The following is a 21,612-nucleotide window of genomic DNA, read 5'->3' on the forward strand; positions in this document are numbered from 1 at the left end:
TGATAGTGTAGGGGTAAAAAGTTACTATTTCCCATTACCTACCTTGCATTGTAGTGGCTTGTGTTGTAGTGACATGCGTTGTAATGACATGTGTTGTAGTGACATGTACTGTAATGGACAGACTGCGTTAGAAAGGTAGTGCATCATAATGATTGCGTTGTAATGGTTGTTTCCCGCCTAGAGACATCCTATACTGTGCACAGGGGTAAGTTGAATTCCAGGGAGCACCACAAACCACTGTGTATTGACAGCGGCTTTACTGGTGACCAGCGGTGGGATTATACTGCCATCATTTAATACCCAGGACATGTTGAAAAGTGTGGCTCAATGGTTAGAGCGGCAGACCCTGATGCAGAGGTCTAACCCGGGACCAGGGTTCAATTTCCCGCCTCGGCGGGTCTTGGGCTCAAAATTCCACGGACCTGATAATTCTCGCCTCGGTGCCTATTCCAATCATGGAGTCCCACACTGCAACTCTGGGCAATAGCTTGCTTAATCTCCACAACGGCCCCCACAACGCTAAGGATGCCTGGCCTCCACCTTGGGGGTGCCCAGGAGTGGACACCTCACAGGGAAAGCCAGGATGGGTTCCACAGCAGTATTCGTACAAGCGCCTTGAGACCCTTGTGGGTGAGTAGTGCGCTATACAAGTATCAATTTACATTTACATTTCCCAAGGAACTAGCTTTCCTGCCGGGGACTGCCAGAAGCTAAACAACTCTACAGAAGTCCAGAGCATGAAGACTAAAGAATGGAGTGACGTAATCCGGACTGCCTAAAGAGAATACATCGTAATGTTTATCACCACCCTCCTTATAACAAACAAACCCTTACAACCCCTGTACTGCAAGGTGCAAAATAAATCAGACACCTACACTACTTGCATTGTGATCTATTCCGCTAGCCTGTTACAAATGGAGTCAGAAGTGTGATTTCAGGCTGAGACCACAGATGGTACAATCTGGCGGCACGCCAGAGGCTTTTGCAGCTGGTAATAAAACAGCAAGCCCAGGCAGCACAACAAGATAGGGAGAACTTGAACACAGCTCGAAAAAGGCAAGCAGTGTTAATTACAAATATACAGCATACCCACGAGGCCTCCCTTCTGAAATTAACAGATGTGCTAGTGAACTCAAAAGTGATTCCAAATGTTCATTGCTCATACCTGCAACAATACCAGCCCAGTGAAGACCCAGATTTTTTTTGTTTACATACTTTGAGAGAGTCCCTGCCTGCACCTCCTGTCTACGTGGACGATAGGGACAATACATAGCTCCCGTACAGTCTGGTGAACTCCAAACAGCCTTTCAAACCATTAACCTTCTACGGTAACCTACTAGGTCCAGGAAGGACTTAACCTCTCATTTTGTTGGGATTCTAGGTAAGTCTTTGATAGCTTTAACTTTGTCAACTTGTGGCCAAATCATATTAGCGTTGATTTGGTACTCTAAATACCGGATGGAGTCAGCGGCTAGTGTGGAATGTTGGCATTTTCTACAAGGCCCACCTCTTTGAGGGCTCAGAAGACAGATCCCAATTGCAGGAGCTGAGAGTCCCAGTCAAGACTAATGATCACTATGTCTTCCAAATAGGTAGCTACAAACTTTTGATATGGTCAGAGAACCCATGCCTGTCAACCTTTAGAAGGCTGCAGGAGCTCAATTGAGACCCACGGCAGCACTTTGAATTGGTACAAGCCTGAGGGGGTAAGGAATGCTGTCTTTTCCTTAGCTGTTGCAGTAAGCGGGATTTGTCAGTACACGTTCGTGAGATCTAGGGTAGAGAGGAGGTTTGCTTTGCCTAACTGTTCTAATAATTCAACAACTCTTGGCATGAGGTAAGTATTACATTTTGAGATATTGTTTAATTGTCGAAACTCAATACAAAATCAGATGGAGCTGTTTGGTTTGGGGACTAATACGATTGGGGAACACTAGGCACTAGTGGATGGTTGTATGATGTCACCTTGTAGCATTGACTCTACTTCCTTTTCTACTGTGGCCCTCCTGGCTTCAGGTATCCAGTTGGGGTGTAACCGAAACGGGAAACATCACTTACAACGCAACTTTTACAACGACATACCATTACAACGCAACTTTTACATCGCAAAAACTTTTACAACGCATGTATTTACAACGAATGTTTTTACAACGCAGGTACCTTTACAACGCATACCATTACAACGTAAGTATTGGTAAGTATATAATTATATTTTAAATGTTATATGTTTGGGGTAAAGGGGTATTTTTGGGGTTCAGGGTCAGTTTTTAGTTTTTGGGTAAAGGGGTATTTTTAGGGTTCAGGGTCAGTTTTTAGTTTTTGGGTAAAGGGGTATTTTTGGTGTTCAGGGTCAGTTTTTAGTTTTTGGGTAAAGGGGTATTTTTAGGGTTCAGGGTCAGTTTTTAGTTTTTGGGTAAAGGGGTATTTTTGGGGTTCAGGGTCAGTTTTTAGTTTTTGGGTAAAGGGGTATTTTTGGGGTTCAGGGTCAGTTTTTAGTGTTTGGGTAAAGGGGTATTTTTGGGGTTCAGGGTCAGTTTTTAGTTTTTGGGTAAAGGGGTATTTTTGGGGTTCAGGGTCAGTTTTTAGTTTTTGGGTAAAGGGGTATTTTTGGGGTTCAGGGTCAGTTTTGGGTTTTGGGGGTACAGGGTAAAAATAAATTAAAATTAAATTACATTAAATTATATTTTTTAAATTAATTTACGATTATAAAATTAATATATATTTACCAATACTTACGTTGTAATGGTATGCGTTGTAAAGGTACCTGCCTTGTAAAAACATTTGTTGTAAATACATGCGTTGTAAAAGTTTTTGCGTTGTAAAAAATGCGTTATAAAAGCATGCGTTGTAATAACATGCGTTGTATCAACATAGATCCAACCGAAACACCTGCTTCCCTCACACTATTATGTTGTGGTCTATAAGGGCAGTTCTGCCTGGTTTGCCTGAGAACACACCTCCATATTTCTGGAGGATCTTCTGTAACTCACCCTTCTTTTGTAGAGATTTGTGTGCCTATTTTCAATTCACTTGTTTTAGTGGCTTAACCCTTTGGTGGGAAGTTAATCTCTAATGGTTGGAAATCAGTTAACAACAGCTATCTGGCTTCAGGCGTGTTTGACTCTTTCCATTGATGACCTAAACGAATAGTTAGGCAAAGAAAGCTCCTTTCTACCCTAGATCTTGGAAAGTGTACTGACAAATCCCGCTTACTGAAACAGCTGAGGAAAAGACAGCATTACCTACCCCCTCAGGCTTTAATCAATACAAAGTGATGCTCTTAGGTGTCTACGGAGCTCCTGCAACCTTCCAGAGGTTGATGGACAGGGCCTTGCGACCATATCAAAAGTTTGCAGGTAAATGTTTGGATGACATAATGATCTTTATTTTGGGCTGGGACTTTCACCTCCTGCACTTGGAATCTGTCTTCTCTGCACTGAAAGAGGCCGACCTTATAGTAAACACAGAAAAGTCCACACTAGCCACTGAGTCGATCAGGTAATTAGGGTAACAAATCAACGCTAGTATGATTTGGCCACAGGTAGATAAAGTTAAAGCTATCGCAGACTTACCTAGACCCCTCACGAAATTAATGGTTAGATTCTTCCTGGACCTGCTAGGCTACTGTAGAACGTTCATTCCCCACTTTTCAGATATTGCTCACCCACTTACCACTTATACTGGCAATAATTAGTGCTCAGGACCATTTTATTTCTTCCAGAGGGTCTGCCTTGCCTGACAGGGACTGTACAAAGGGGAAACCACTCTAAAAGCAGCCCTGAGCATGGAGACTAAAGAATGGAGTGACGTAAATCCGGACTGCCTAAATAGAATAAGCCGTAAATGTGTATCGCCTCCCTCCTTATAAAAAAACAAACCTTTACAGCCCCTATACTGACAAGTGCTAAATAAATCATTGACACCTACACTGCTTGTATTATGATCTGTTCAATTAAACTGTTACGAACCTCCCTGTGTCCTGCTGTATGCTGCAGGTGACCAGAAAGGCGTTGCATGATAAGCCTGATATTGCCATGTTTACGAGGGCATGTAAATGCTTATTACTAGATACATAGACAAGACATCCACACAGTGGAAGGGGGGCCATATAATCAGAAGGCAGGATTAGAAGAAATCTTGGTGTACAGCTAGTAGCTGAAAACAGTTCTTGCACTTTACAAAATGGGACTATATTGATAACAAGGGCAAATGGTTACTCCTAATGTGGCGAGCTTAAAAGAATAGTTAATTGAGTCATGACATCATAAGAACTGGACATATGACAACATTTTAAAGTTCATGATTATAGGCCTTTTTATGATACACTAGTTAGTTATGCCTAGTTAAACAGATATGAAATTTAAGAATTGTCTGATCAAAAGCATTAAAAAATAAACAGTAGAGCAGATCTAGTGAGGTCAATACATCTCAATGGTGTTAAGACAGGAGAGGAAAGTAATGTAACATTGGTACCCTATCACTCTTAGCATGAAATCAATCAAGAGAAGAGTGAATCTGTATTGTATTTCTCTAGCTCTCGCAATCCATTCTTTCATTACAGTACTCGTTTCAGCATCTGTTAATGTCTCTCTAGACAATATATTTCAGAATCAGAGCATCTCGGAGTAGAAGGATTTCAAAATTTGAGAGCTTTAGGCAAGAAGCCACTAAGTTTCCAGATTATGATGCCACAAAAACTATTTCCAAGCATGAACTGGCATAGATAAACAACTGTGTACAGTGACAGTAAAATACCACTTGAAGAGATTATAAAGCATCCAATGCCTCAATATTAATAGAAAGAGCATCCCACTCACCTTTTTCTTTTTGGAGATTGTCTGTGTACACAAAAACAAATTAATAAGAGCTCACTAGAATTTGCTTTTACATAAGATCCATGCAGCTAATAGGTTAATAAAAAGAAAGAAGGGTTCAAATTGAAAATCAAGTTTAAAATTGAAAAAAGGGAAGTAAGCGACCCCTTGGATACATTCTGGAATTCGATGGAGTACACATGGTCCCATAATGCATCCTTAGGTGTAGTGTTGGATAGCTAGGTTGTTGATGCTGAGGAGGACCAATAGTCCCATAACTGACTTGTACTATCTGTAGTATCCTCATGTTATTTCTATGTACCTGCATCTAGCTGATCAGCCCTGTGTGAGAGTTCTCTCTGGAATCTTGGTTTGTGGAATGTTGGACGCATGAGAGACACAGTTGAGGATGGGCTGAGCGGCGAATAGGTCTGCTCCTGGTGGGGCTGTTATGCTGTTAACTTGTACCATCTTATCTGCTAATAAACTACCATCTATAAGCACCTGTTCTAGTCTGCCGTGTCTACCTATTTACACCTGGACCTGTTGGACAAGCCCACTACATTTTGGCGACGACGGATTTAGGAACCTACCACGGATTTAAGAACCTACCATTCCTACCTAAGGACAACTGTCAAGCAAGTAAGCTACTAAGGAAAAAAAGAAAAAGCGTAAGAAATAAAGAGGAACCTGTCAAACAACAGAGAGGTCACGCCTGTTTGCCCCACCAGAGTCCAGCACAACGGACAGCTCATCAACAGGCGTGTTATGTATCTCCATCTACTTCTGGTAACAAGTCATCAAGCAGAAGCCTTCACAGTTTCAAGTATGCCAATGTTAAAAAAAAAGGAAATGACAAATGTTGTCCAGTTCACAAGTATTGAAGGTAACAGAGTGGATGTTTTTCAGATATTGGTAATAGAACAGTTAATAAGAAGTTTTGGTTGAAGAATGTATCCTGTTTTTAGTCAAGACTTTACATATAATAGACTCACAACCTCGCATCGTTGTTTAAATGGAAGCGTGTGAAAGATAAGAAGATCTTACTTAAAAAAAAAGAACTTAATGTCTACAGAAGGCTTGTCATTTATTTGGCAGAAACAGTTAAGATGAGTTCTGTTGTTTTGCTGTGCCTATGCGTTTCTGAGCAATTTTACTGACATTTAAAACGTCGAGTATTGTAAACTACCTGCTGATGTCATTGAGACCAACTGCTTCTTGAAGTCCGTTTTCAGTTGGTGAGGAGCTCTTTTCTCTTCATTTGCCTCTTTGTTATGATGACGCATTCGAACCCTGCAGGAGGGTACAGTGATCGGTGTGCGTCGCGTGGAGGCAAGGATTGTGGCAAGTGACGTCTTTCCCGGCTTAAAGGAGTGTTCTACTGCAGCATTACGCTGGTGAGCAGCACCGCTCCGTGAGCCACCCGGAGCAACGTAAGGAGCGTGTCACCATCATGGCAACGCTGACAGTTCTTCAGAAATGCTAAGGAAGTTGTTTTCAGCCGTTCGTGAATTGAATTCATTCGAGGTCAGTCAGCAGGGAAGAGCGGACTCGTAATGGCCGTCATGGAGGAGAAGAAATGTAAGGCATTTGTCAGCTGCTTAACATATAATCGAGCCTCTGTGAAGTGGGGAGGGCGCTCACTTTTTGAAAAAACTGCAGTGTATTAATTCTTTGGTGTTTTCTGTTTACCGAGTAGAGGCATCATTAAATAAACATGAAGTGCACTAGACCTTGCAGTAGAATTGAACTCGGAGGCAGGGAATCGAGCCTCGGTGTTTAGTCAATTTCAAATGAGCGCAGTGTTAGTTTCAGGAGTGCAAGCACTGTTAATTGCTTTTAAACGTCATTGCTGACAGCGCATAAAAACAGTGTCTGAAGGAAGCGCGAACTGCAGCTCGAGACAATTATTTAAAAATATACACTCTGTGCGCATTGAAGGAGAAAGGCAGCTCAAGCCTGGAAAACACGTTGTGTGCGATGGAGCGCAAAGGCAACCTTCAAATGTATTTCGTATTCTGCTTTTCTTGTTCTGCTGAAATCTCAAGTAAAGGTTGTGGTAATGTTTTCATGCAGAATTGTTTACTTTAAAGATGTGTATTTAGGTTATATTTGAAGGGTAATGTTTCATTATGTGGAGGGCACTTCAGTGACATTTTTCTTTAAACAAAAAAAAGAGAGGCTCTGCATAAGTTCGTTTTAGAGTGCTTTCATCTACACATTTTTCTGCACTAATGCTAATACCTATGTTACACTGCCATCATATGTCTTTAAATGGTATTTACGCTTCATTTTACTGTTATTCATGAAATGCTTTCTTATGTAAAAGTATACTCTACAGTTTTTTTTATCTGGTTTGTCTACATGCCTACTTAATTAATGGTGTTCATTAGTTGTTTTTCTGGGCTTTGGGAATGGGTTATATTAGTCCTATTTCCTATTAGTAAACATCATTTATTTTTTCCTAGTGTTGGGGGAGGGTTTTAAGTCCCATCATCCCTTCCTCACACGAACATGACTTTTCCTTCACTACAGTGCACGTTGTAACCCTACTTAAGGTGTCTAGTTGGGTTGTTTGTTTTATTTTGACTGCGCTCAATAGTTTTTTCCCTCTTGTTAATACCTCTGCACAATCATATTGTGAGTTGTTTTTTTGCAGTGGTCCATTTAAGACTGGGCGTTTCTCTATTTCTTTAACTTTCAGCACACTGTAGCCCAGTACTTTTTATCTTTATTTATTACTCAAATGTTTAGAAATGTATGGAGAAGGAGTTTTACATTGTTTTTCTCTTTCTCTGTCACCTTCGTTTCTCCTGATGTGGATTGCTCACTCGCATGCTTTCCTGGCCAGTTGGTGTGCAGAGAGTAATCATTGATGGTTTCTTTCTTATTTCTTTTTCTTCGCTTTGTTTCTTTCTCATACTTATCAGAAAAGAGGATATGTTTCTCTTATTGTTTCTTTCTTGCACTCTTCTCCCTTCTTGCTAATACACCTGAATGTATTTTGTCATCTCTTTTGTTTTCATTTGGAAGAGAAGAGGATATGTAATATCTTTGTTTTCATTTGGAAGAGAAGAGGATATGTAATATCTTAGTTAAATGTTTTACATGCTTTACACTTCTCCATCTGTAGAACACTATAATGTTGATGTCATTTAGAATGTTGGTGCATGAAGCAGACAGTTGGAGAAGGGCTGACAGCCTTGCTGGCTGCTCCTGGTGGGGCTGATTACATCTATACTTCAATGCTGTATCTTATCTGAATAAATCCTCTTGAAATACCACTACCAGCGTGGACTAAGTTACTACACTATCAGGTTTTGGATGTAAGATAACCACTTAATCTTACCCCAACTGTCCAGTGATACTACGTCCTCCAAGACTCGGGGAGAGGAGTTGGCCTAACGGTTAGGGCAGTCGACCTCGAATCTGGGGAACCGGGTTTGAGGCTTGGTAATGACGCTGAACATCCTGTGATTCTGGGCAAATTACCTAATCTCCCTGTGCCTAACAAAAATGAATCCGTCTTCATGTAATGCAACTGGTGCTATGTAAATCGCTCTGATACCCGATTCCGGTCAAGTTTGTGCTATATAAATCTCTGTAAAAAGACTCCACGATGGTCGTACAGGTCTGCAGAGTGTTTCAACCTTCTCTAATAAAGTAACAGCCTCAATTGGCCCTCATGTGTCATTGAATTGAGACCAATATCTTGTCTTAGTGGCATTAGCGGAGTATTATTTGGGAGGTGAGGCAGTGCTCACAAGAATGTATTCTCTGCTACTGCACGTTTAGTCAGATTAGAAGCAGCCCATACTTCGGCCCCTCACAGGGCACTGCCTTCTGCTTTAGCTCTGTACAACTTAAGTGCAGGAGACATATACATGTAACAGGATATCCTATGATGTCTTACAATTGCAGCAGAGAACTGAGTTAAATTTAGGCTGCTTTTCTCAACCTGTGGTGCAATAACATAGATCGGATTAACCTAACCCCCAAAGAGTCAAACTCACATACCCTATCCAGAGGTCAACCTCTCCAGCTTTATCGAACACCTAAATGTTTTGTGAGGGCTAATGGCCATAAACTTCATCATAAAATGGTTTATTACAAGCCCCAGTTCATTGCAAAAGTCCTCAAATGTATTCACCAAACATTGTAGTCCACTAGCGGTTTTTGAGATCAGAACGGTGTTGTCTGCAAATAATAGGAGAGGGTATTTGCGGTCACCAAGGTGAGGTGCATCATTAAATTCGCTTTTCCAGAAGATACATCTATTATTGCTCAATTTATAAACGTACCTCTTGCTTTAATTGAATAACCTATCAGAGAATCTGTAGAGAAGACTAACTTAATCTTGCTTTGAGGATGTGCAATTTATTTTACATTGCCTACTAGGGAAACTAGACAGAGAAAGAAAACTCAGAAAGGGTATTATAATATATCGGGGATGATTTTCTAAATATTACTATTACTTTTTGAAAAATTTCTGAAGATGTGATATACATAGGATATTTCTGTTCAGATAGGCATATATAGTTTATGTATTTCAAAGTTACCTAACTCATTTACAATTAATATACTTTTCTAGAGCCCTTCAATTATTGGCATGGTTTTTTGATGTATATGACATTAAGCTGCCTTGCACTATAATAGTTAGGGGGTCTAGTTTAGTAATAAATTCAATGTAGTTTATAAAAAAGGTTTCAAAGATATGTAACAAACAAAATTTTCAGATACTACAACACTACAACACTACTACAACACTAAACATTACCTTTACCGGGACCAAGAATTAGTATAATTAGTGCAATCTTTAGCTCCTAATACTCTCATTTAACCGGACATCAACCGGGTTTACTTCCAACTATGCGAATACGCTTTTGATTTTTTGCTCCCGTTTTAATTAACTCTGCTAAATCGTAATACCAACTGATTCTTGGGTTTTCATATATATTTCACTCCAATTATCAGTACGCCAATTCTTAGATTTCTACCTTTATCCATCTTTTTTCCATGGACTCACCCTACCCGATACTAGATTGCAGTATTTTTTCTAAATACGGCCAACGTTTCTTCTTACTAAAAGAGACGTCACCGTTCTAGTGTTTGTAGGACTGACAGAGCAAATACCGGAAGTAAGGCTTAAATAGAGACCTCCACTTCCTGTCAGGTGACCGTTTTCGAACAACGGCACCGGGAACCACAGGAGGGAGAAAGAATCCTTTCAGGTAAAACAGCTCGCCTTTCACTCTAATCTTTCCCTTCTCTAAAACAAACCGCATTATAAGGAGAAAAGATCAAACCACTCGTGGTTTCTCATTATTTACTCTACAGGTGTACCCGCCTGAATACTCGATTTCTAGCGTAACAGCTATAATCTCTTCTCCTCCCGGTCATGGTTACCCTATAACCCTCTTAAGGTAGGAATATTTATCAATGGTTTGTTTCTATGCAGTACTAGCTCCTATAATGGCTTTACGAGACATGGTATATATCACTGTCTCGTCTCTTAACGTTTTTGACACAAACTATGTTTACCTGTAGGAACCACCTGACTACGTTTCCTAGCGTATTAACAATACTCGTCAACACTACTTCCGGTTTTTCTTTTTAAAGGGTGAGTTACGCACCAATGCTTAGATACTGTTCTGGGACTAGAATCATATTCAGCCTCATAATTGTTATATCCCACACTTTAGTTACTGTAACGACACAAATGCGTATACTGGATGAACACGAGTTATTTTATATTTGGTGTTCTGAAGTGAAATATACAAATGCTTTTTCTAAGCACACTCTCCTAAATAGATATCCTCCTTTTTCCAAGTCTGGCGCTCACACTAACCAGTGGCGTACCAAATGATAGTGTCTCAGAATAACATCGCAATAATACTTGGAGTATCAATTACATGGGAATGAGCACTAGGGTTCTATCAATCTGTAATTTCATCGTGTGATTTGACAAAATCCATGAACTAAGACTAAAACAGGCTAGAACATCTCTTTCTGTACATATAACAGCACTGTTCGCTCCTGCCTAGCGTATTATATGGAATTGTCAATATATATAGCTATAAAGCCTTTCTTTTTGAAATATAATTGACAGGATTGAGAAACTAAAAAGTCACTATAAGTCACAATGGGGCATGAACCCGCATATAAACACAGACACCTTTTCACTCGTTTTTTCACCAATTTTAATATTCTTTCCCGTGTCTTCTCTTTTTTCTTCAAATATTATCCACGCACACTGGTCAATGTGTTTGCTTTAAATGATGTTAATAACTTTAGTCTGCTAAAGTCACATCCACACAATCTGTATACCCACGATAAAAGATCACCACCTCTCACAGTCACGAATAGCATAGATATCAAGTCACACTTATATGACACAATGTCACTCAATGGCATGCCCGCCTTATGTCACCAAGGGTCACCAAACACGTTTGCACTCATGTCAAATCAACCATACAAATGTATCTTTTGTATCTATACCCAGCCCTGAAGATTCACAGTCTGTTTCCCTGCGATGAAACACGTGTTGGCCAGAACAAGAGGAACAATAAATTCGTTTTCCATAACAAGGATTCTACCTTATTGAACTTTCTTTCTGTTGATTCTGAAACACTATTGATGTGCGCAATTCACTACTGCACCACAACTAGGATTTACCGAGCCCTTATGATATTTTCCTAGAGCAGGGGCTTTTGTTGTTTTTGTACAAATTAGTGTGGATTTGTAATCCACCTCTGAGCGGTTACGAGGGATTACCGCCCGCCCCCTTGCCTGGAGTCTGACACTTTGCAACACGATACTGTGCGGTTACTAGGTAGTGCGCCTGTCTTATTCTGGAATACCTTAAACCCTCCCAGTGTATCAATAGCCTATTGATTTCCAGTAAAGGCTGTCCCCCGCCATTCTATCCTTCACGAATCACGTATCTACATCTAGCACGTTGTTTTAGAATCAATCAAACAAATATTTCCACACCGACATGGATAGAGATAAAATAGCAGCAGATCTCTTCGAGAACCTAGCCAAGGGCATGCCCACTCACACTGCCACGGCAACTGCTGGTCCCCCCCGTGTGGAGGGCCTCAAAGACAAATTCAAAAAATTAGAGAGACTTAAAAAACAGGAGAACTCACGCTGGTGGGACTCTACCACCCTGAAGCATTATATGCGTCTTAAACAAATACCAAGAGGCTTGCGCTCTAATACGTTCCCAACATATGATGATCTTGATCTAGATCTAGTGAAAAAATGGGAAGACTCTGTTACCAATAACTCTTTTGCCCTTATGGACATTCTGATAGAAAATGCTGATCGCAAGTCCAGTAAACTACTGGGAGAAATTGCGAAACTTGAGCAAGAAATCAAAGACCTCAACCTACCAGAACCTACTGTGAAGAATTACACCATTCTGGATGAGGTATTATTTAAACATCAGGAAGAAATAAAAAACAGGAAGGCCAGACAAATAAAAAGAGATGACACAGATTACCGTAATGGTCGAATCTTCACCTATGATCGTAAATACGACTCTTTAGTACGACCTCAAAACCCCAAAAAAAGTGGTAACATCTCATCCGCCCCGAGTTCAATCTCATCCAGCAATGCTTCCCTAAATTCTGTAGGTATAAGCGAACCCGATCGGGATTTACTAGATACCACCAGTACTCCTTTTTTAGTGGAGCTAGAACGGATGCGCAAAGGGAACAAGACCCAACCACCACGAGATACCACAGATCAAAGACCCACAGAGGCAGCAGGGGTGGCAAACGAGGATTACAGAAAAAAACTGAGGTCAGGAACAGCAAGGAAATAGAGACCGGACACAACGAGGTCCAAGTGGTCAATCTCTCCTCTTTTCCACTGACTACAGATATGACTAATCTCCTTTCCAGGGGTTTAAACTTCAATCCCTTCTCAGTAGGAGACACATGCCAAACGAAAGTAGACCTCTTTAAATTTGTACGGAGCCTAAAATTGAAAAAGTATTTTGCTGGAAAAACTACCACTACTAGAAATGTTAAAAATATTCCTGATGTATTAACAGACAATGTGACTACAATAAAAGATATACAAGCAATACACCTATTGTTATCTATTACTGAATGCGAAGACAGCCCCGTAGAGATGGGACAACTTCTAGAGGAATTGGACATAGACACAGATCTGGGGGTTGCTAGTGGTTTGAAGAATAAATCCACTTGGACACCAACACTACCAGGTGGCAATAACATTGACACTTTCCACAAGCGTGTTCTTGATGACATCAACAAAATCAACACAAAAAAACTTAACGAAACATTTGCATTTAAAGATAACCTCACCAAAGGCGAGCGCTTTGCCCTCACCACCCTCACACAGACTTCCACCATTGTGATCCGCGAAGCGGACAAAGGAGGAAACATTGTAATCATGAATGCAGACGATTACAACAATGAAATACTAAGTCAATTAGCTGATACTTCTTGTTATGAACCGATCACACCTAACCCCATGGGCACCTTAACAACATCCATTAATGACCACCTACACAAATGGAAAGAAGATGGCCTACTGAATGAAGATGAATACATGTACCTAAAAGTGCACAAACCAACATTTCCATGGCTGTATACCCTTCCTAAAATCCACAAAGATCTCCCCTTCCCACCAGGCAGACCAATTGTCTCTGGCATAGGGGGCCCAACTGAGAGATTGGCTGAGTATGTGGATTTGTTTCTAGGCCCACTGGTCAAAAATCTACCCTCATTCATCCAGGACTCCAAGCATATATTAAGTGTACTAAATGACCTAGAATGGCAACCCAATACCACCATAGTGACTATGGATGTGGTTGCCCTATACACGAGTATCAACCCTGTCCTAGGTATAGAGGCCATAACTCGAGTTCTATCCAACAGACCAGCATCCCTGTGGGCGCACACCGATATGTTAATAACCATGATGACTCTGATTCTCAATAACAACTTCTTTATGTTTCAAAAAAATTGGTACCGGCAAAAACGTGGAGTAGCCATGGGCTCCAAATTCTCGCCATCTTTTGCCAATTTGTTCATGGGTTCTTTTGAAACAGACCACATTTGGGGTACCAAGGGCAGCGAGTACACCGACTCCATACTATTCTGGGGTCGTTATATTGACGACTGTATCTTACTGTGGACAGGCTCAGACGAACTTCTCCAAAGTTTCTTTGAACATCTTAATCATAACGATTGGGAACTGAGCTTCACCATGAAGTCCAGCAAAACCAAGATAGAGTTTCTGGACGTGGAATTCTACATTCTCAATAACAAATTACACAGTAAACTTTATAGGAAGCCCACTTCGTGTAATGCTATACTTCGAGCGGATAGTCACCACCCGCCACACCAAATCAGATCAATACCATTTGGGGAATTCCTCAGAGCCAGAAGAAACTGCAGCAAAGACAGCGATCTGGCAGATACTGTACAAGACATGGAACGAAGATTCGAAAAACGTGGATATCCCCAATCCATCCTGTCCACAGCAAAAAAGAAACTAAATAAAATCACGAGACCAGAGACACTTAAATGTAACAACTCTAAAAAGGCGAAGGATTCCACAGTAAGGATGATCACAGAATTCAACAGTCTACACAGATCAGTTCGTACCAGCATGATCAAACACTGGAACCTGCTTAAAAGTGATCCAGTACTTAAGGATCTAATTCCCCCAACTCCACAAATAACTTTCCGCAGAGGAAGAACCCTGAAGAACAGACTCAGTCCCACCGTTCCAAGAACAGACACAACTCCGGACTGGCTGACACAACGCAATAAAGGCTTCTTCAAATGCGGCTTTTGTGTAATGTGTAAATGGGCAAAACACAAGACAACGAAATTTATTGGTCCCAATGGGGACACATATGACATCAGAATGAACATCAACTGCACTACAAAATATGTAATATACATAATTGAGTGCCATTGCGGAAAACAATATGTGGGCAGCACAATAAGAAGTCTGAAAGACAGGATCTCTGAACACATGAGAGCGATACAAAAACAAGACCCCAAATATCCTGTTGCCTTGCATGTAGCCAAATGTCAATCAACCATAGAAGACTACCGCATCAGTTTCTATGGCATTGAAACAGTACCCACTCACATTAGGGGTGGTAACCGAGAGCTAACCTTGAGACGCAAAGAAGCGACCTGGATTATGCGTCTACGTAGTATCGAACTGGGCTTAAACTACGACCCTGAGATGCAATACTTCTTAGGGAACTAAATCAAATCAAACTAGTCATCACAAAGAATCAGAACATCTCTCAAAACCCAATTCCACATTACAATAGGGTCACAAATTTGCTATATAAGATCTATGTTTATGTTTACACTACAACATGTGTGCTAACTATGTGGTCTCACACGCCTTTCTTTTTGTTGTTTGCTAGAAATTACATAACTGTATATACTCTCTGGTTTAATTTCGTTTTGTATTCATAAATATGTATTTTGCTGTTGAATCGTCTGCTGAGTGTCACATCAAACAACACTAAACATTACCTTTACCGGGACCAAGAATTAGTATAATTAGTGCAATCTTTAGCTCCTAATACTCTCATTTAACCGGACATCAACCGGGTTTACTTCCAACTATGCGAATACGCTTTTGATTTTTTGCTCCCGTTTTAATTAACTCTGCTAAATCGTAATACCAACTGATTCTTGGGTTTTCATATATATTTCACTCCAATTATCAGTACGCCAATTCTTAGATTTCTACCTTTATCCATCTTTTTTCCATGGACTCACCCTACCCGATACTAGATTGCAGTATTTTTTCTAAATACGGCCAACGTTTCTTCTTACTAAAAGAGACGTCACCGTTCTAGTGTTTGTAGGACTGACAGAGCAAATACCGGAAGTAAGGCTTAAATAGAGACCTCCACTTCCTGTCAGGTGACCGTTTTCGAACAACGGCACCGGGAACCACAGGAGGGAGAAAGAATCCTTTCAGGTAAAACAGCTCGCCTTTCACTCTAATCTTTCCCTTCTCTAAAACAAACCGCATTATAAGGAGAAAAGATCAAACCACTCGTGGTTTCTCATTATTTACTCTACAGGTGTACCCACCTGAATACTCGATTTCTAGCGTAACAGCTATAATCTCTTCTCCTCCCGGTCATGGTTACCCTATAACCCTCTTAAGGTAGGAATATTTATCAATGGTTTGTTTCTATGCAGTACTAGCTCCTATAATGGCTTTACGAGACATGGTATATATCACTGTCTCGTCTCTTAACGTTTTTGACACAAACTATGTTTACCTGTAGGAACCACCTGACTACGTTTCCTAGCGTATTAACAATACTCGTCAACACTACTTCCGGTTTTTCTTTTTAAAGGGTGAGTTACGCACCAATGCTTATATACTGTTCTGGGACTAGAATCATATTCAGCCTCATAATTGTTATATCCCACACTTTAGTTACTGTAACGACACAAATGCGTATACTGGATGAACACGAGTTATTTTATATTTGGTGTTCTGAAGTGAAATATACAAATGCTTTTTCTAAGCACACTCTCCTAAATAGATATCCTCCTTTTTCCAAGTCTGGCACTCACACTAACCAGTGGCGTACCAAATGATAGTGTCTCAGAATAACATCGCAATAATACTTGGAGTATCAATTACATGGGAATGAGCACTAGGGTTCTATCAATCTGTAATTTCATCGTGTGATTTGACAAAATCCATGAACTAAGACTAAAACAGGCTAGAACATCTCTTTCTGTACATATAACAGCACTGTTCGCTCCTGCCTAGCGTATTATATGGAATTGTCAATATTTATAGCTATAAAGCCTTTCTTTTTGAAATATAATTGACAGGATTGAGAAACTAAAAAGCCACTATAAGTCACAATGGGGCATGAACCCGCATATAAACACAGACACCTTTTCACTCGTTTTTTCACCAATTTTAATATTCTTTCCCGTGTCTTCTCTTTTTTCTTCAAATATTATCCACGCACACTGGTCAATGTGTTTGCTTTAAATGATGTTAATAACTTTAGTCTGCTAAAGTCACATCCACACAATCTGTATACCCACGATAAAAGATCACCACCTCTCACAGTCACGAATAGCATAGATATCAAGTCACACTTATATGACACAATGTCACTCAATGGCATGCCCGCCTTATGTCACCAAGGGTCACCAAACACGTTTGCACTCATGTCAAATCAACCATACAAATGTATCTTTTGTATCTATACCCAGCCCTGAAGATTCGCAGTCTGTTTCCCTGCGATGAAACACGTGTTGGCCAGAACAAGAGGAACAATAAATTCGTTTTCCATAACAAGGATTCTACCTTATTGAACTTTCTTTCTGTTGATTCTGAAACACTATTGATGTGCGCAATTCACTACTGCACCACAACTAGGATTTACCGAGCCCTTATGATATTTTCCTAGAGCAGGGGCTTTTGTTGTTTTTGTACAAATTAGTGTGGATTTGTAATCCACCTCTGAGCGGTTACGAGGGATTACCGCCCGCCCCCTTGCCTGGAGTCTGACACTTTGCAACACGATACTGTGCGGTTACTAGGTAGTGCGCCTGTCTTATTCTGGAATACCTTAAACCCTCCCAGTGTATCAAAAACAAAATTTTCAGATACGTTAAACCTCAAAACGTTGTAAAAAAACTGCTATAATTTGGAAATTCTTTCTTTAGATATACTATCATTTGGAAATTATTTCTTTAGATATGTCTGCTTAAATAACGAATGAATGATTTATGAATTTGAAAATGGTCATTTATGAATATTTTCAAGATGGAGTTGAAGAGTCTAAATTGAGTAAAATCCATGTGTGTGTTTCTTTGTGTTTAGTGTTGTGGTGCAGAGTGGGACTTGCTTTGCTCACCGTGTAGGGGACTTATGGTTTTGTATAAAGGAAACACAGTTCAGCTAATAGTCCGTGTGAAGCAACATATAATTCTTAACTTCATTGAAAGCAAATGATGCAAGACAGACCGTAACGATCTACAGACAAGTTGTTCAACAGATGTACTCTATCTTAACTAGATTTGTCCTTGCCGTCACCTTTGTTTCAATGTAATTTCACATACCTTTTTCCTTCTGGAGAGTGTCTGAAATGGGGGAAACAAATGTGTTACTTGCGCAGATTTAATACTCCATTACTAAAAATTACAAGCAAACTTTCAAGAGTTGTTCAATAATACGGCAACTGTGGTCGGGTGAAATTCTCTAAATTCAAGCAGTTCACAAAAATTACTGGTATGATGTTAAAAATTATAAGATTGAAAATGTCCCACCACAATGAGCATTCGACAGTCAGGATTGAACAAAACAAATGAATCTGCATTTGGAACATTACAAGACCTACAACCATGTGCACCATCTTAGCGGCTGTGTAAAAAGTTCGCACCTGTGCGCACATTCAGCTTACATGATGCCTTCATAATGTGATGCATATAAGATATTTTTAAATAAAGTCCTGTATTACTACTTGAAATCATAACGACGAGACCATCCCTTCATCATGTATCTGTCTCAGCCTCATTCTTCTATTTATTTCTTATATATGCTGTAACCTTAGATAATGCTTATGTCCACTCACATCAGCAGCAATAAGGTATAACTTGTGGCTAATATTTCAGATCCTTCTCAATGAAGAAAAATAAATGGATAGTGTTCAGCCACCTACCTTTGTACAAATCCGGCACTAATGGACCATTATGATGTTGGGCCTACACCAGCTCACTCCTGGGAGCGACCGACTTCCGGTTGGCAGTCCCGCTCGGCTACTTACAATGCGACCAAACACTGTTCGGTCACATACTCCCTTCTCTCAATGGTGTAAACCATCTGTAACACAAGGTCCCATTGAGCAAAGTGAGGTGTTGTTCATCCCTGCACCCTGTGACAGGCACCTCAAGGTGCCTACCACAAGGTGCAGGTCATAATAGGGGGCAACATTTGTGCAGCACGTACAAGAGGGCCCTGCTGGGGGCCTCCAAATACGCTTTCTGACATGGTTTCCATGTAGGACAGGCCCGCATTGTAACCATGCCGGAAACTGAACTGTGGATTGTAATCCGAACGTCCGGTAGGTCCGCGACGGTCAGAGCCTTTACTGACGGCCCCTAAGATGTTATCCATCTAACATGAACTGAACAGAAATGTTAAAATTAAAGTCACGATAAAAATATAAATCCTCAGCTGCTAGGTATCAGGCTAGCTAATAAACACAGCAACATTATCCAATACTTAATGGAAGAAATCCAATTGGGGTTTCTGATTATGCCATCCTCGAGATGGGGGAATGCAAAATCATTAACATATCTGATTGTTCAGGGGCACAGTTTACTCCAACCCCTCCTCTTCAATGATGAATATCACACTCAACACCACTAAGCAACAGGACGTGTATTTTAAACTTGTAAATCAGTACATAAAATCTGAATGTTAACAACACAGACTATAAAAATAAATGTAGGAAATATTTTCATGATGAGAAAAAACAGCAAGAAAAATTCTAACATCAATGTTGAGTCCTTATCGTACTAACTCCCTCTTGCTTTTTTGAGGTGATATGCTTAATTTGCTGGAGCATTAAATAGTGAGTCTCTCCTAGTTTCTCAGTGCCATGATCTTAGTTTTGGGAGGATACTTTTCAGGTTAGTGAAAAATGCTATTATTCATCAAGTTTGGAGAGGAAATATTTGTTTCAGTGTAAGGCAAACACCATGTCATACATGAACGTGACACGCCATACTTTCTAACTCGAAAGGATCACCTTTAATTACATAATTAAACATCAAAACAGCATATCTTAACTTAGTTTTGCCTGACACAGCGGTGCCACATAATTTCAAATGTAACATTGCATCCCTCTTAAACATGAAGTAAGGTCAGCTATCAACAACAGCTCCACAGTAATGTAAAACAGGCCTTTTACTTGTAACTCCACATACACATTACCTTTTAATTTTATATCACCATTATTCAGGTTAATTCGCCCCATTCATTGGTTTTACACTATTTCTTAATGTCAGAGGCCATCTGTGGGCCATATTGGCCAAGTAGGAAATTCCACCGCCCCTACTAAACACTGTAATAAACATATACTCAGACACCTGATTAATGAGTAAGGCAACAGCAAGATAGGCCACGCTACCTAAGATTCTTGCTCGTTTTGCTTTAACATTAAACAACAAGCATTCGAAATGCAGTAGGTCTCACATTTGTTAGATTTGGAGCTATTGGCATTGAAAATTGAATTTTCGTTTACTATATGCACACAAAGAACTTGTTTGAATATTCCTTTGACGCTGTTAATATAAACTAAATACTTTAAAACTTATGAATGGGTCCAGTTGTTTTTATCTTTAATGATTTACTCTGTTGATGATTGATTGTGCAATAATGCTAACAAAATTGATTGTTCTACTCTGAAACACTGCTTTTTATATGCCAAAGGTGGGGAGAGCATGGTATGTGCCCAACTGTGGCTCAAAACCTGGCATCTTCCATTGACAGGCGTGGGTAGTGCCTCCAGGGGAACGCCAAATCATCAGACCTGTGGTGACGCGCTGCGAGGGGGCTCGCAGCTTACCTGCTCATCAGCTTCACCGGACTCATTGGGCATTTGGGCACAGCTGGGCTCCTGACGCTGTGGTCTCCCCCGACGGCGAGCTGCTGACATCGCTCGCCGCGGAGCGGGGTCGAGACTACAGCTCCCAGCCTGCCCTGGGAGATCACCGCCCACTTTCTGGTTGGCGCGAACGGAGGCGCATAAAAACAGACAGCTTCCTCCGCAACGCGGACGTGCGCGGGCGGCACCGGGCAGAGCCCGGACAGAGGGCGGGCCGTCTGTGGCCGTCAGGGGACGACAGAGGACAGGACAGGCCATTCCCCTTGGCTGCCGCCATGGGGAAACGTAAGCTATTGAGACAGGATAACGTTAAGGACAGTAAGAAACCTAAGGTGGCTAAGAAACAAGATACTATAATCTCTTATCTTACGTCTGCCGTGGGAGCCCTAAATGAGGAAATTGCCATCGCTGAAAAGGAGTTAGGTCTCGAAGCCAGGGATACCTCCGTGACAGTCTCAGAACATGCCCCACTTATATCCTGTGCGCCCCCTGTCCCCCTTGATCCTGTTATTGCTATTATACAACCACCTCAGGCCCCCATACCATCACAAGTAATACCCCCTACGACACAAGAACATGATTGTGGACCGGTACCCCCACAAGAACACTATCGCACGGGGGTAAAGGGAAAACGCAGGCTTGCAAAGAAAGGTCACAATAATAACAACAAGTCTACCTTGGACCCGGACCTGGCTGATAAAGTTGTTCCAAATATAATTGATGCAAGGGTTATGAACTACATGGCAGACTTAGTGGAGGGGATGTTTGAGTCCCGCCTGGAGCCGGCCCTTGTTGCTATTGCTAAAGATATTGTGGATACCCTTAACTCCTGTGTACATAAACTTCTGGACAAATGTAAAAACCTTGATAAATTTATGAAAGATCACAAAGTACAAATTAATAGGACAATGGTCCAGAAGGACGGGGAGAGCAGACCCACAATTCTCTCTGGGCCGTGTGTAGCTAATGAAATAGCTGTGGGTCAGATCTATGATGATGCTGTTGGGCCCAGAGAGTCTCAGACAATCCCAGGGGGTCAGCAGGGTATGCCCGACAAAGTATTGCCTCAAGTAGATGACATGGAGACAAGTCCGCCACCGTTTCCCCCTAGCATACCTTCCCGGAATA

General features: G+C 40.9%; 1 protein-coding gene across 22 annotated transcripts in view; it reads right to left on the bottom strand.

The window, feature by feature from the left end:
• LOC147665764 (butyrophilin subfamily 1 member A1-like) overlaps positions 1-21,612 on the bottom strand; it is a 594,753-nt gene that overhangs the window by 418,415 nt on the left and 154,726 nt on the right. For 15 of the 22 annotated variants that reach the window (XM_086949510.1, XM_086949521.1, XM_086949520.1 and 12 more), the window contains 2 exons: positions 17,936-17,956; positions 4,818-4,838 (listed from right to left, as the gene is read on the bottom strand). The exons of 3 other annotated variants lie outside the window; for them this stretch is intronic. In XM_086949510.1, coding sequence (XP_086805636.1) covers positions 4,818-4,838; positions 17,936-17,956 — 42 coding nt within the window. The remainder of the gene's footprint in view (positions 1-4,817; positions 4,839-17,935; positions 17,957-21,612) is intronic. 4 more of the 22 variants (XM_086949519.1, XM_086949518.1, XM_086949517.1 and 1 more) reach the window with 1 other exon arrangement.

The sequence above is a fragment of the Lissotriton vulgaris genome, unplaced genomic scaffold (genome assembly GCF_964263255.1).
Source record: "Lissotriton vulgaris unplaced genomic scaffold, aLisVul1.2 SCAFFOLD_219, whole genome shotgun sequence".
NCBI lineage: Eukaryota > Metazoa > Chordata > Amphibia > Caudata > Salamandridae > Lissotriton > Lissotriton vulgaris.